Genomic DNA, 14,044 nt, shown 5'->3' with positions numbered 1-14,044 from the left:
GCTTGTTGGGCTTTAGCGATGAGCGCGGAGATGTGGAAGACGGACGAAGCAATTTGTTATGACGTTCCAGAAATTCTGTCAGTGACTGTCTTTCCCCACGGGGAAAGTCTGTTTTGCTCCCCTCGCTGCTCCCTCGCGCTCTCATTTGGGCCACATGGCGAGACTCTTCACGTGATGTGCATCCTCATAGAGCGTGCCTCTCTGCTGAGAACGAGATGCGTACGGAGAGATTATGAGTGATCGCCCAGCCTGGCCCTCACTATGCATACGCGCTTGAGCTTATGTTGTTGTCTGGTCGACCCGTCGTCCGGCGTAGCATGCGCAGTTGGCATGCAGAGAGCAGCGGCCCAGACTTTGTCACTGCGTAACTTGTTTCAGAGCCTACGCCTAAAAAGCCACGAGCCCATGGGCATAAGAGATGTGCGACGTCTCTGCCTCCGCTGCTCCGCTCATTAACCAACTCTGATCGCGGCCGTTGCGGAGCGGAGTTATCTCTCTTTTCTGGCCCCATCAGATAGAGATCTATGATACGCTTGTTTTTCTCGAACGGTTTGCTGCGGTACGGATGCGGAAACAAACTTGCCCCGTCCGGAAGGCGATCTGGGCCTTACTGCACTCTGACGACATGGTTCAGGATTCCAGGCGAGGATCTCGAGCGAGGCATGCCGCTGCTGAACACTGTGCGCCGGTGTGAGCTGCGTTCCTCGACGTGCCGTGCCGTGCTCTGCCGTAGGGGTGCCGTCGCATCGCCCTATTCTGCGGAATAGCTGCTTCACAGATCCACCGCAGGTTAACTTTGGTCTCGACTAGATAGATCCTCAAATAGCATCCGCCGACAGGGAGTCGAGCAAGCGAGCAGGTGGTCAGATTGATTGCTTGTATTCAGATTGACGTTTCTCCCCGCGGGGATGGCCGATCGCAGCTGCAGGCCGAGGATTGGGAGCTGATTGTCATACGGTGGTGCAGCCAGAGCAGGGACTGGCTTGGGCTTTGCTGGGCGCTGGTTGACCTGGCTGGGCTGGTGCAGTGGCTTTTTGATGGCTTGGCCCGCTTTGCCCGTTTGGAGGTCCCACTGTGGAGGTGTGCAGGCCCAGCGTAGTGGAGTCGCAACACGCCATACATTTTCTAGTTGGCAGAGAGCAATGATACAAGCAAAGCACGTCGTCAGCCGTGCGTGCTCCTATGCAGACGCCTAGCCAGCATGCTTGTGGCGAGGAAGAGTCTCGGCCCTTGGGAGAGTGGAGGATGTGAGTGATGTGATGATGAAAGCGGCAATGTTTGGGTGGTGCCGTAATGGAAGCAATATCTCGATGCTAGGGCTTGGGCTGGCGTACTACGAACCAGGGACAAGGGTCGAGCCTTTGTCGAGCGCGAGAGAGCGAGTATAGGGAGTCTGCTAGTCAGCCAGTGAGGGTCCCTAAACGACGGTAAGGGCTCACTCTGCAGTGGTGAGCAGAAGGGACCCATGCACCAACGGAAGGAAGGAAGGACGAGACGACCTTTCCTCTGCTCATACACCACTCTTACTTACTCACCACAGACGTCAAAGCGCTCAATCAGTCATCCACTTCCTCCTTCACCCATCATCCACTGCTCTCTCCTCTTCATCGTCATCAACACCCCATCCATCACTTGTTCACTCCAACTCTTCACACCAGAGAAACCCGTCCTCGATCCAACCTCGATCGCACCATTGGCACCTAGGCTCACCTCAACTCGTGCGCCTCCACCACCTGCCCTCTCCGGTTCAACCCACCCCTTCCACCCGTACCCAAAGCCTAAGCCACCCCCCCAATCGACCACCCGTATCTTGTCCATTCCTCTCCATCCTCACATCTCATCCATCAACGACCAACAATCCCCCTCCTCCATCCGATTGCAGCCGACCACTCGACTCGATCACTGCTTTGCACAGCCCCGAACGCAGGTCGACTACCCTCCACCCCCTCTGTTCTACGGCTGCACCTCCCCCCTTTGAGCGACACATCCACTCCCCTCCTACCTTCCTTCTGCCCACCGCGTCACAATGGTATGTCGATCAGCAACCAGCGCAAGGGGGACCCCCAACACTGACCCCCCTCCAGTCACAGGCATCGCGGATGGTCTTCAAGATCACCGTCCTTGGAGACGGTGGTGTCGGCAAGACCGCCTTGACAGTTCAGGTGCGTAGACTCTTTTTTTCGAGCCTCAGCCCAGCCCCGTCGATACGACCGTCGTCTGATCTGACATGGGGCACGGGCTCCCACCTTTGCTCGCTGCAGACGCTGACATTCGCCTTCTTCCTTCGCTATGCTTCCCGCTGGCTGCCTATCAACTTTGTGTTATGGATCTGTCTCGCTCCCCGCGGTCCACCTCCACCTCGGCGCTATGCTCGCTGTCACTCGCGTCGGCATCCGGCAACGGCTAATCTTGACCCCGATTTCATACCGTGTTTCTCTGCTCCGGGCGTTCACTGGCGCTCTCGCGCACTGCTCGGCTCTCGCTTCGGTCCGCTTCTCGCCAATAGTTCACCATGTCGTCTTTCGTCGAGACGTACGACCCCACGATTGAGGACTGCTACAGGAAGCAGTGGGTCGTCGATGACCAGCCGTGCTTGCTCGAGGTCCTTGACACGGCCGGACAGGGTGAGTGCGAGCGAGCCTTGAAGTTGTTATTGCGCTGGGCCAGATTCAAAATCTGGCTCTGGGCGGTAACGGAGCGTGACAGCGGAGGCGGCGTTGATCAAGGGACCTGACTGACGCCCCTCAGAGGAGTACACGGCGCTGCGGGATCAGTGGATCCGGTGAGTATGAGCGGCCGGTGTGACGCTAGAGCACTAGCCGGCTACAGCTGAGCGCATCGCTGTACTTAGCTTACTCCTCAGTGACGGAGAAGGCTTCCTTGTCGTCTACTCGATAGCGTCGCGATCAACGTTTGACCGCGTGGAGAAGATTGTCGAGCGCGTTCTGCTCGTCAAGGACGAGGCGTCGTACAACGCGACCGACAGCGCCGGGTACCCGCACGGCCACGGCAACGGGCAGCACACGACACGGACGCCGATTGTGATTGTGGGCAACAAGCGGGACCAATACAACGACCGCGAGGTGTCGACCGAGGAGGGGCGGCTGCTGGCGATGAACCTGGGGTGCGAGTTCTTCGAGACGTCAGCACGACTGAACCAAAACGTCGAGGCGGCCTTCAAGGCGCTCGTCCGGCAAATCAAGGTCGCCAAGAGCGGGCCCGAGTACGCCCACGGCCAGCAGGGACACGGCCACCCCCCGACCAAGTCGAAGAAGCACAAGAAGTGTGTCGTCCTGTAAAACTGTCTGTTCCTCTACTTGTAACCCCCACCCCAGCAAAAATCTCCATCATCATCAACAAATCATCACGCCAAAGACGTCCCCCTCATGTCCTTTTCTCCCCCGCCTGTGTGACCTAGATCTATATATCTCTCTCTCCTCTCTCTCTCTCTGCTTCTCTATTTTCGGGATACACTCGGGCTTATCTGCATACTGCCATGCATGCCGCAGGGCTATGATGTCAAAGCGAGCGTGAGCGTCGCGCCAGCGACGTGAGCGCGAATAAAACGACGCTCCATAGTAGGTGACCATGAGCTCTTGGCATGACACCCCGGACGCGCGTCGGATTGGTCACAAGGAAAGGGGCCCGGGGGAGGCGGTCCGAGCTCTGCGGTGCGAGGGCGGGCGAGCGACAGCGAGCCAGTCCTCTACTCTGCTTTCACTCGTCCAAAGATGTGCACGGATCAGGACGTGATGATCTGTGCGTCGAGGGCGTAGGCGGGCGTAGGAGGGCGCCGTGTGCTGCGGGCAACCCTCAGGCGGAGGAGTCAGGCGCAGCAGGTGGCGCCCGCCCTATCCCTCGTCACCTCAGAGCCTCGTCTCAGAGCCGTTCCGTGCTCGGCGAGACAGTTGCGTGCACGGAGCAAGCTTCGGGCCCGGCCCGTACCCGGCACGCGACTGTCAGGCTCATGCTCTCCTCGGCATACCCAAGTGTGTGAGATACGGTATGCCGGCGGTCCACCTATCCTAGCTTTTCCGAGTTACAGACCAAGGGTGAACGAAAAGAAAGGAGGGGGGGGGGAATGGGGACATGAGCGATCGAGAATGGTGCCTGGCACACTGAAGGGCTCGGCGTCGGCGAACTCGTGCCGGATGGTGGGTTCTTGCTATTGTTAGGCAGTCCTGGACAGCTGGTGACAGACCTGACTGAGCCGGCTGAGCTGGCTGTGTCGTATCGAGCTGCTAGGAAGAGCTGACGCGGTGTCCCAACGCTCGGCGGCCAGTTGATAGCGGGCAAAGTGCTACCCTCTTGAGTGGAAAGACATGCCACGAGACATGCCGAGCGAGATCTCAGTACACTGATCGACGTCCACTGAGACGCTGATGCTGGCGTTGTTGTCACTCAGTGTCACCTCTGCACCTCTGCACCTCTGCACCTCTGCACCTCTGCGCCTCAGCGTGCTGCGGTCCGGCACTCCGGGACTCCATCCACCACCCGCCCGTCACAGATGGCACAGTCACATGACAAAGTGTACTCGATAGACCGATGGGGCAATGTTACACGGGAGTGACTAAGTGACTGTGGAGCCCATGTTCAAGCGTAGGAGAAGACCGAGAGCCGACGACCTGTGATGTTGATTTATCCGACATCTCTCCCGTCATCTCCCGTCGCGCTCTTGGTTTGGCCCCTGTCGCAGACATCGCAGACATCGCAGACATGAGAGAGACGTGGGGCTGACCGAGGGGCCGAGGGGCTGGGGCAACTGTACACGCTAGACATCAAGCTGGGCGCTAGCATGACTTTGGCATGGGAAGAGGTCGATAGGTCTAAGAATGTAGGGACGAGAGTGGAAGTTATGAACTTGACGGAAGCAGATAGTAGGACGCAGCCGCAGCCTGCAGATCGGAATGAGAATCCCACGACAGGCTGGTCCTATGTTGTTGCCACCCAGGGAAAACGAACCCTCAAGGGACCGGCGGCCACCACTGTAGAAACGGTGACGTCCTCCTCAGTACTACGACTTTAGGGGGCTTGTGTACATTGCACTGCTATTGACAACACTCCCTTCTGCACTGCACTCACCACACCACACCGCACATCGGAACACACCACGACGACGACCACTTAGATCTCGATACACTCTTCGACGACGTACATCCCCAGCAGCACGGCAGCATAGAAGCACCATGCTACCGACTTATCTTCTTTAGTGAGTTTTCTCACCACCACCGAGCGATGAGGAAGAGACGCCGAGCGTCTCATGCGGAGGGGGAAGCGTCTCTCGGTCATCGAGGAGGAGCACTCGGCGCCGAGATCCTCTGTATCCTCGACACCGTCATCGACATCCGTCCCGCTCAGCGGCAGGCCCAAGGCACCTGTCACGCCGCCGCCCATCATCCTCCTCATCCTCGCTACCGAAACCCTATTGCCAGCTAATCCCAGTCTGACAATCACCTTCCTCTATCCGGCCTATGCGTCGTACAAGGCTCTGCAGACCCGCCCCCGCCGCACAGCGGGTACAAGCGGCGCCGCGACCGCTGCAGCCGGCGCTCTCTCGGGTTTGAGCGGCAGCGACGCCGAGGTCGAGCGCTGGCTCATGTACTGGGCTGTCGTGGGCGTCTGGGCCGGCGTCGAGGGAGCCGTGGGCCGGCTGCTTACTTGGTGAGTCTCACGAGGCTCTTGGCCGTACGCCAAGGGCCGCTGCGGCGCTCAAGAGCCTCGAGAGCCCCGAGAGGGGCCGCGAGGTGATCGGCAGAAGTAAGGGTGGGGGTACGGGGAGAGCGTGACGTGAGCGTCTTGCCTTGCCCCATGACCTACGAGACTAGCGGCGAGCCATGCCGGAGGATCCGTTGCTGTCCCGGAAAGCCAGAGTCGGCGCTTCCCAGTCTACAGCTGGCTCGCTGCCCGTCGCCAGCGGACACCTGCTCGATATCCCTCGCGTTCACCTCGCCTCATTGTCGCCTCGCAGCTCACCGCTAACCCCAGGCTCCCCTTCTACACGCTCTGCAAAACCGCCGTCTTCGCCTACTTTGCCTCGGGCCGCGGGATCGACTATGTGTACCACACGCTCCTGGGAGCACGAGCCGCAGATCGACTCCTTCCTCGCCAACCTGAAGGCGCGCGCGGGCGAGGGCGCCAAGGGCTCCATCGGATGGGTTTGGGACACGGGAAGGAAGGCCATGGGTGTGAGTAGAAGCAGTGCGCCGTCAGGCGCAATGCGATATGAGTTGTCTCGCGGCTTGGTCTCTGGGTGTCTCTGGGTGTCTTGATCCAGACGAGACTCGGCGCATTGCAACACTCCAGCTTCTTTCAACAGCACGTAGCTAACCCCAGCTTTCCGAACAGCAGGCGCAGGGCCTCGCGGCCGCCGCGGGCGCGCAACCCCCGACGCTCGCCGACCCCGCCTCCGGCGCCGCGCAGCAGGCGTACGGTTTCCTCTCATCAGTGGCCAGCCGGTAAGCTTCACGCAACCCCTCCTGAGCTGACAAGGCACAGGTACATGCCCGCCGCGCTCGCGACCGTGTCAGCGGCCACCTCGCAAGCGCAGCAGGCCGTGAACCGCGCGCCGTCTTCAAGCTCGGCGCGCGGCTTCGACGTGCCCTCTGAATCCACCTCGGCGTCGGGCTCGAACCTGGGCTACCCGTACACGCTGGATAAGAAGAAGCCCGAGTCGGACGACGAGGCCTCAGGCAGCGGAAGTGGCGGCAGTACGGCCAACTTGTCGGGCTTTGCTGAGATTCGGCGTGAGGAGGCCGAAGGTGCCTCTGTGCCCCCCGCTGCGCCCAGTGGGGCTGGGGCGAGGCGTACCTCCGGAGGATGGTTCTGGGGTAAGGACAAGGACCAGGGTAAGAAGACAGAGTAGACCAATGTACAAGCTTGGTATTTGCTGCATCACGTCTATTCTAGCAACTGTACTATAGGGTGGTGTCTACTGATAACTCTTGTTGCTACTCACATCGACTTCCCTTGCAGCCTCTCATCTCACTATCACCCATCGCCATCGCCATCGCCATCGGCCCCCGCTCGCTCGCTCCTTAGCAAGCAAGACGCAAGACTATCGAAGTAAGAATCAATCAAGCGTCTTGCGGCTGAGCACATTGCGAATCTCCCTTCTCGCCTCGAGCCAGCTCGGGAAATCGGCATCCTTCAACGCCACGCCCTTCTCCTTACTCTCGAGCAGGAAGTTGGCGAGCACAATGAGCGCGCCATAGCGATAAAGGTAGTTGATGCCCTGGTGCAGGAGCTGGGCGTGCTTGGCACTGCCCGGGTCGGCCGCGGCGACCTTGAGCTTGAAGCTGGGGGATGTTAGCTGTGTTGAAGAGAGGACGGGTAGCTTGGCCAGTCTCTGGTCATCCTGTCTTTGCGGGACTAGTGACTGGTGACGGTCGCGACGCTCGCGACGCTCGCGTTGCGCAAGACTCACTCATACACTGCCCGACGCAGATTCTGTACCCCCTCCATCGCATTAATGACGCGGTCTGTAAGCCGCTTGGCCCGCTTGCCGTGGCTCAGCACCGTGACGAGCTGGAGAATCGTCTTGTACTCGCCTGGTCGTTAGCTAAATTCTGCACACCCACGTAGCTATGGTCCGGGCTTCCGCAGACCTCCCTGTGATCTACCGGGAGACCGGAACGGTCCTGCCCCGCTGCCTCACTCCGTTGCCTTCGCCTAGCCCTCATCTCCACGGCCCCTCCGGTCGCGCCACACGGCACTCACCATTCAAATACTGCGCCTCCTCGGGCATATCCGTGTCCGTCTCGCCATCCATGTCCTCCTCAAAGAGCGCCGGATCCGACATGTCCTCCTCGGCAATGGTCGCGGTCAGACTCGCCGCAATCATGCCCGTCGTGGTGCGTCCGCGGCCCATTTGACAGTTGAACACGAAGTCGTCGCCCTGTCCTAGGCCGAGGGAGACGCGCTGCACGATCTGCTGCAGCGCCGCGGGGAGAGGGGCCTGCTCGTCGGTCTGGGGTCAGCTTGGTCACTCAGGGTCAGAGAAGCTGGAGTCAAGCGACTGCAGTCCTCCTCGACCGACGATGCTGAAAGCATGCAGGGGAGGTGGAGACTTGCTCGCTCCGCTCGCTCAACTAAACTCACAATGGCTATCCGCATGTAGTCGACGTGGTAGTCCTCCTTCTCGACGCGGGCATACAGCTCGCTGGGCGTCATGACGTCGTCCTCGCCGACCTGCTCCCAGATCGGCACGACCTCATAGACGCCCGGCTTGGTCTCCACCTCGTCGTGGAGGAGCATACGACCGCCGCTCTGGCGGATTTCCCTCAGCACGTCTTCCTTCAGCGTCGCCTCCATCCTCTCCACGACAGCGGCAGTCACGCCAGTCGTCTCGACGTTGGTCAGCGGCCGATCGACCAGGCGCAGAACATGCGGCCGGCCCATGATGTAGAGCACGGGCTCTTCGCGGAGAGAGGTCCAGAGCACGCGACGCGGACCGTCGGGTGCACAACCCATCTTCGTGAGTGCATTGCGCAGACCTTCGCTCGAGGGCATTCTGGGGTCAGCTCCGAGGCAAAATAAAGTAAGCTCACCCAGTACCATAGACGTAGTGCTCCTCGCCCTGCTGCGGTTGGCCGTCCTCGAGCAGGAGAGGGACGCGGCGGTAGTTTGCAGCGCCGTCGACGCGCCTGTTGGTTAGCTAAAAACGGTAGCGATGAAGCTGGCTTGTGTCCAGCCCCGCGTCTCCGTACTCACTCAGGCAGACTCTGTTTCTGGAGACCTAGGAAGAAGTCCGACTTGAGGATCGTCTGGGCGCTGAGAATCGCGCCGGCGCGGTTCGCGACGATCGAGTGCACCTCGTCCTCGAGCGCGAGGCCCTGGAGGGGCTCCGTCCTCTCAATCGGGGTGAGCGAGTTGATGCCGCCGTGCAGCAGCTCCGTCTCAAGTGTTTTGAACACGGGACGGTGCTTCACGAACGACTCGAAGGTGTACGCCGTCTCGTCGTCGGGCACCGTGTCGTCCAGGTAGGCTTGGAACACGATCAGGTGGAAGTAGCGCAAGAGGTGGTGCATGCCGCTGTCCACGGCTTGGTGCCTCTGCTCGGTCGTCTTGGCGCGCTGCGCCGCGTCACGGGCGTCCTCAATCGCATCGCGAAGGTTGAACGACGACGAGGTCCTGTCGATCGCCTCGTCCACAATGGCCTTGACGTCGAGCCCGTTTCGGATGACACGCAGGCACGAGTTGATAATCTGCCAACTCGTGCGCGAGGCTGGCGCGCGAGAAGGAGGCTGCGACATGCGGCTGCGCGACTGTGTGCGACGCGGCGTTGTCGGCTGCTGACGGTTCTTCTTCAGCCACCGCTGGATCAGGAACACAATCGCGGCACAGTTCGAGCTACGGCCGCGCCCAAGCTGGTCGTTCAGGATCACAGCCGTCTTCTCAATGTCGATCCGCATCATCACGTCCAGCAGCTCGGTGATGTCGTGGAACTGGTGTCAGCTAGAGAAGGCAACGAATAAGCTTACGTCCGGGGAGCTTTCCGATGTAATTGGCACGCGCTCGAACGTGAACTTGACGTCGGACGTGTGTTCGGACACAGAGTCCATGACCTGCCGCAGCGTCTCAACGTCGAGTTTCTCCACCTTCTCCCAAAGCGGCACCACGCGGCCGGCCGAATCTTCAGTGTGCACGAGCACCGAGCCACCGAAAGCTGCCAGCTCGGCGACCACGTCACTCTTGAGACGCTCCTCGAGGAGCTCGAGGCGGCTGGAGCCGACACCAGTGTAGTCGCGCATGTTGCGCAACGCTGCTGCATCTCGACGCAGGCAGTACGGCGCGCCTGGGAGTGAGCAAGAGCCTGGGGATTAACTCACCATTGATCATGACGAGAGGCTCCTCGCGGAGACAGATCCACACAACCGACGAGATATCCGGCTGCCGCTCCTTGATAATATGCAGAATGTTTGTGATCGCGTCCTCGGTCGGCTGGCCAGTTGCATAGATGCTGGTGCCCTGTACTTGGCGGAAGCCAATGGCTCCGCGGATACCATCGCTCGAAGGCGCCGTGTTCGCTATCCACAGGTCGCGCTTGAGCAGGGTTCTGATGTCAGCTTTGACAGCTAGCAACGTAGCTCACGAGGCACGCAGCATGATGCCGCTACGGTTCTTGACGACATGCTCGGCCCACTCGTCGCCGAGCACCTTACCCTCGATCTCGAGGGTCGGGTCATAGCGCCGCTCGCGGCGGTCGCCGAGGTCAAGCGAGCGTGAGATGACGCTGAGGTCATTTGCCGGCGCGAACGCGAACAGACGGTCACCCCAGCGCCGACGCAGTATCTTGATCTGGCTGTGATGTCAGCTTGAAGAACCAGCTAGTTAGCTCACTTCCAGATCTCAGGCCGGGCTCGCAGCCACTCGCTGAACTTGGCCCCGGACGCCATGCCGTCCTTGCTGTCGACGAAGGCGGCGAAGACGATCAGGTCGAAGTACTGCTCGAGTGCACGCATCGCCTTGTCAAGATACAGCTGCGAGTTTTCCGACTCGCGCGATGCGACAGAGTACTTGATACGGTACTCAATGACGCTCTCGCGCAGGTTTACGACGGCATCGCAGTTGTCGATAATCACGTCCACGAGCCGCTTCGTCTCACGTCCGTGATCAAGCGCCGACAGCAGCGACAGGACAATGTTGTAGTTGCCCATGTGAGCGCGGCGCAGACTTTCCAGCAGGTTCGGGTGCGACGACAGGAGGTCGATCGCTGCTGCGGATCGGCGGGAGGGGAGATCTGAGCGTCAGTTGCTGAAACGTTCATTGAAACTGACTCTCATCGAGCATCCGCGTGACCTTGAGCAAGCTCCTGTTCAAGGCCTGCTGCTGTGTCGCCTGCTGGAGCAACAGCGTCGCTTGCATTTCCGGGTTCACAGCGTTGGCAGTAGACAGCGGTAAAGGCTGCGGTCAGCTGGCTCAGACGTTGCTACTTACGGTGGAGATACCGGAGGCAGCAACAAGAGAACCGAAGGGGTCCTCCAGTCCTCGACGAATGTACTGAGCTCTTCGCAGGAGAAGTGCAGCGACCATGGCGAAGGTTGCTGGAAGTTAGCTCAGCAAGAGTCAACGCATCAGCTATGACTGACTTCGAACTACGCCCATGCCGCAGTTGAAAACGAGGGACGTGGTGAGAGGATCGACATCCTTTAGACGAGACACGTAGGCATCGAGGTAGTTGTCCTGTCGGTCAGATACGGTCACAGCCCTAGCTCACCTCGATCGGTCTGTCCGGGCCAACGGGAATGCGACTGTAATCGACTCGCCAGCCCGCCTTCTGAACATCGTTGAACACTTCCTTTGGGGTCCGGATGACGCTCTCATCCACGCTGACCCAAGTAGGAACGAGCGTGTCTGGTCCGACCTCGTCGTGACAGAGAATGAGACCACCATAACGTTTCGACTCCTCAAGGATGTCTAGCTTCAAACGCCTCTCGATGTCTTCTAGGTTGTCGGCTCGATCGCTAAGAGCGAGTGTCTGGAATGGCCTACTGGCGTCACGAAGCACGTAGGGTCGGCCAGCACTGAAGTCAGCTGACAATCCGCGAAGCAAGTCTCACATGTAGACCAGTGTCTCTTCTCTCGTCGAGATCCAGAGGGTAGACTGGCCCTCAACCTCTGGAGTCACTGCAAAGCTGCTTCTCCGCCGCCCGTCGGTCTCAAGCTCGACGGTCTTGGGCTGGCAGGACAACACGGTCAGAATAGACTTGAGTCCGGGGACAGTTGGCTGGGCGACACCAAACACGTTTAAACTCTCCTCGTCAGGGGCTCGGAAGTTCGGAGCTCCCTGGACGTTGAGGTCAAGGTCGAGAGCGCGGCCGTTGGGATAGTGGTCGGTCTTGAGAACAAAGCTGGGATGGTCAGCTAAGAATAGCGCCTTCGAAGCTTACCCTCTTCCGAGGACGCCACCGGCGCGACGCTTGACAACACCATCGACATCGGCTCGAAGCTGTCGGGCACGTCCGAGAGGGTGAGCTCTGGGCTTGGGCAGCGACGGAATAAGGCTGCCGGGAGCCTCCCTCGGAACGAGCGCTAGAGACTCGTTGGAGGTATGGGAGAGCTGAGATCCCGATTGGTTGATAGACTGGGACGAGAGCCTGCGGGACGGGGGAGCGAGTGGTGACGAACGTGCTGGGAGGTGGTGGAGGTTGGTTGGGGGAGACGAAAGAGAGTGAGGGGGGTTGGGAGGGTGACCTTCGCTGTACGATCTCTGGAGATCGTGAGAGGAGGTTGGGGACGCCATGTTGGATGGCGAGGGTGAACAATGGAGAAGGGATGGGGGGGAGGAAGAGGAAGGAACGAGGCTGTCGACGGGAGTGATAAAGGGGGGGTTGGGTGTTATCGTCCTGGGAGACTCACGGCGGGGACTAGAAGCGCATTGTGAGGCGGGACCCCGCAACGCACGTGACTGGACCTGGCGATACGGTGAGATTGTGCCAGGGCCTCAGGGTCCATGGCTGGATGCTGTGTGGAGGCTGTGACGCAGTCAGTGACGCTGACGCGCGCCGACACTGCGCTCCGTGCACATCTGCCATTCGATCAAGGACAAGAACATCCTATCCTAACTGACCATCGCAACATCGTTCATCGATAACGACCGCACACAATGTCGGTCACATTCTCCTCTCCAAACCTCGTAGCCACCTACGAGGCTGTCATCAACTCATCCGCCGACTACGACTGGGCCATCTTCAACCAGTCCGGCAATGAGCTCAAGGTTCAGGCCACCGGCTCCGGCCTCGACGACCTGTCCGACGAGTTCATGGATGGCCGGTGAGTTTCCCTATCGCAACTCCTATCGCTGACTTGCAGTATCCAGTATGGATTCGCTCGTGTGGAGGACCCTGCGGTAAGTTGAGTATGCCCCCGTAAACTAACGAGGCAGCGCAAGCTCGACCGCTTCGTTCTCATCGCCTGGTGTGGTGAGGGTGTCCCCGAGTCCAAGAAGGGACTCTTCCGTGAGTTGCTCCGACTTGTGAGCCGACTGACTCCATTAAGACACGAACCTCGACCAGGTACAAAACAAGTTCTTGAAGGGCGCCCACATCGTCCTCCAGGCGCGCAATGACGTGAGTTGTAAATCGCCAGGCTCCAACTGACGACAGCTCGATGTTACCCCCGACCTTATCATGAAGCGTATCCAGGAGAGCTCGGGATCCAAGTACACGACGCAGGCTTCCGGTGCCGCTGCTACCGGTGGTTTCGCTCCCAAGCCGGTCGCTGCTTCGTATCGTCCGAGCCAGGGCCTCGGCGGTTCTCAAGGCAAGGTGAGCAGCTACCGCGGCCGCAACGACACCCTAACTGACATCTCAGCCGACATCTGCCTCCAGCCCCCCTCCCCCTCCCGCGGCTGCGCGCCCGACGCCATCTGTCCCTGCCGCGTCGAAGCCCTCCCTCCCCACGGCCTCGAAGCCTCCTCCCATGCCCAGCGCCCCGCGTCCCACTGTTTCGGCTCCGAAGGCGCCTTCGCCTCCCCCGTCGCCTCCGGCTCCCAAGGCTGAGGAGCCGCCCAAGCCTGCTGCCGAGGACCGCATCGGTAAGGTTGGCACCAACTACGAGCCTGTCAAGCTCAGTGTCGGCAAGCTGAGCAACCGCTGGAACCCCGCCGGCAACAAGGACGATGACGACGATGATGCTCCCTCTTCCACCGGCCCCAGCCTCAAGGAGCGCATGGCCGCGTTCTCCGGTGGTGCCTCGAAGCCTACGACGTCGGCGCCTAAGCCCAGCGGACAGAAGCTTACCTGGTCTGAGCGCCAGGCCCTCGCCAAGAAGCAACAGGAAGAGGAGGAGGAGCGCAGCCGCGCTGCCAGTGCCAACCGTGAGCCCCGTCGTTGTCCCCATCAGCTAATGTCAGTCGCCAAGCCTACCTCGAGCTTCCAGCGTCCCTCGTTCGGCTCCAGCACGCCCCGCCCGACGCCTCCCGCCCCCTCGGCCCCATCTCCTCAGCGCTCGCCGTCGCCTCCGCCGGCCCCTGCCGCGCCCGCCCCTCCCCCCGCTCCCCCTGCCGCGAACCGCCAAGTTCCCCCTCGCCCCGCCGACTCGGACT

The 14,044-nt window shown here is 60.4% G+C and overlaps 3 protein-coding genes across 3 annotated transcripts; 2 read left to right on the top strand and 1 right to left on the bottom strand.

Moving 5' to 3' along the window:
• Window positions 1-1,182: 1,182 nt before the first annotated feature.
• A1Q1_01155 (Ras2) lies at window positions 1,183-3,299 on the top strand (the record flags this gene model as incomplete). The annotated part of the gene is made up of 6 exons (XM_014325430.1): window positions 1,183-1,247; window positions 1,318-1,407; window positions 1,541-2,162; window positions 2,507-2,624; window positions 2,749-2,782; window positions 2,864-3,299. 6 exons carry the CDS (start codon window positions 1,183-1,185, stop codon window positions 3,297-3,299), a joined length of 1,365 nt encoding a protein of 454 aa, XP_014180905.1.
• Window positions 3,300-5,834: 2,535 nt separating this feature from the next.
• On the top strand, window positions 5,835-6,862 carry A1Q1_01154 (uncharacterized protein; the record flags this gene model as incomplete). Its single annotated transcript, XM_014325429.1, has 3 exons — window positions 5,835-6,185; window positions 6,346-6,455; window positions 6,496-6,862. The coding sequence occupies 3 exons, from the start codon at window positions 5,835-5,837 to the stop codon at window positions 6,860-6,862; spliced, it is 828 nt and encodes a 275-aa protein (XP_014180904.1).
• Window positions 6,863-7,069: 207 nt separating this feature from the next.
• A1Q1_01153 (uncharacterized protein) lies at window positions 7,070-12,241 on the bottom strand (the record flags this gene model as incomplete). The annotated part of the gene is made up of 16 exons (XM_014325428.1): window positions 7,070-7,358; window positions 7,424-7,547; window positions 7,717-7,966; window positions 8,098-8,497; window positions 8,547-8,642; window positions 8,710-9,425; window positions 9,480-9,763; window positions 9,828-10,073; window positions 10,161-10,300; window positions 10,339-10,714; window positions 10,776-10,836; window positions 10,936-11,042; window positions 11,088-11,145; window positions 11,216-11,486; window positions 11,559-11,862; window positions 11,917-12,241. The coding sequence occupies 16 exons, from the start codon at window positions 12,239-12,241 to the stop codon at window positions 7,070-7,072; spliced, it is 4,047 nt and encodes a 1,348-aa protein (XP_014180903.1).
• Between the last annotated feature and the right edge of the window lie 1,803 nt (window positions 12,242-14,044).

The sequence above is a fragment of the Trichosporon asahii genome (genome assembly GCF_000293215.1).
Source record: "Trichosporon asahii var. asahii CBS 2479 unplaced genomic scaffold scaffold00048, whole genome shotgun sequence".
Lineage (NCBI taxonomy): Eukaryota > Fungi > Basidiomycota > Tremellomycetes > Trichosporonales > Trichosporonaceae > Trichosporon > Trichosporon asahii.
The sequence above is the reverse complement of the archived record's forward strand: the minus strand, read 5'-3'. Positions and strand labels throughout refer to the sequence as shown.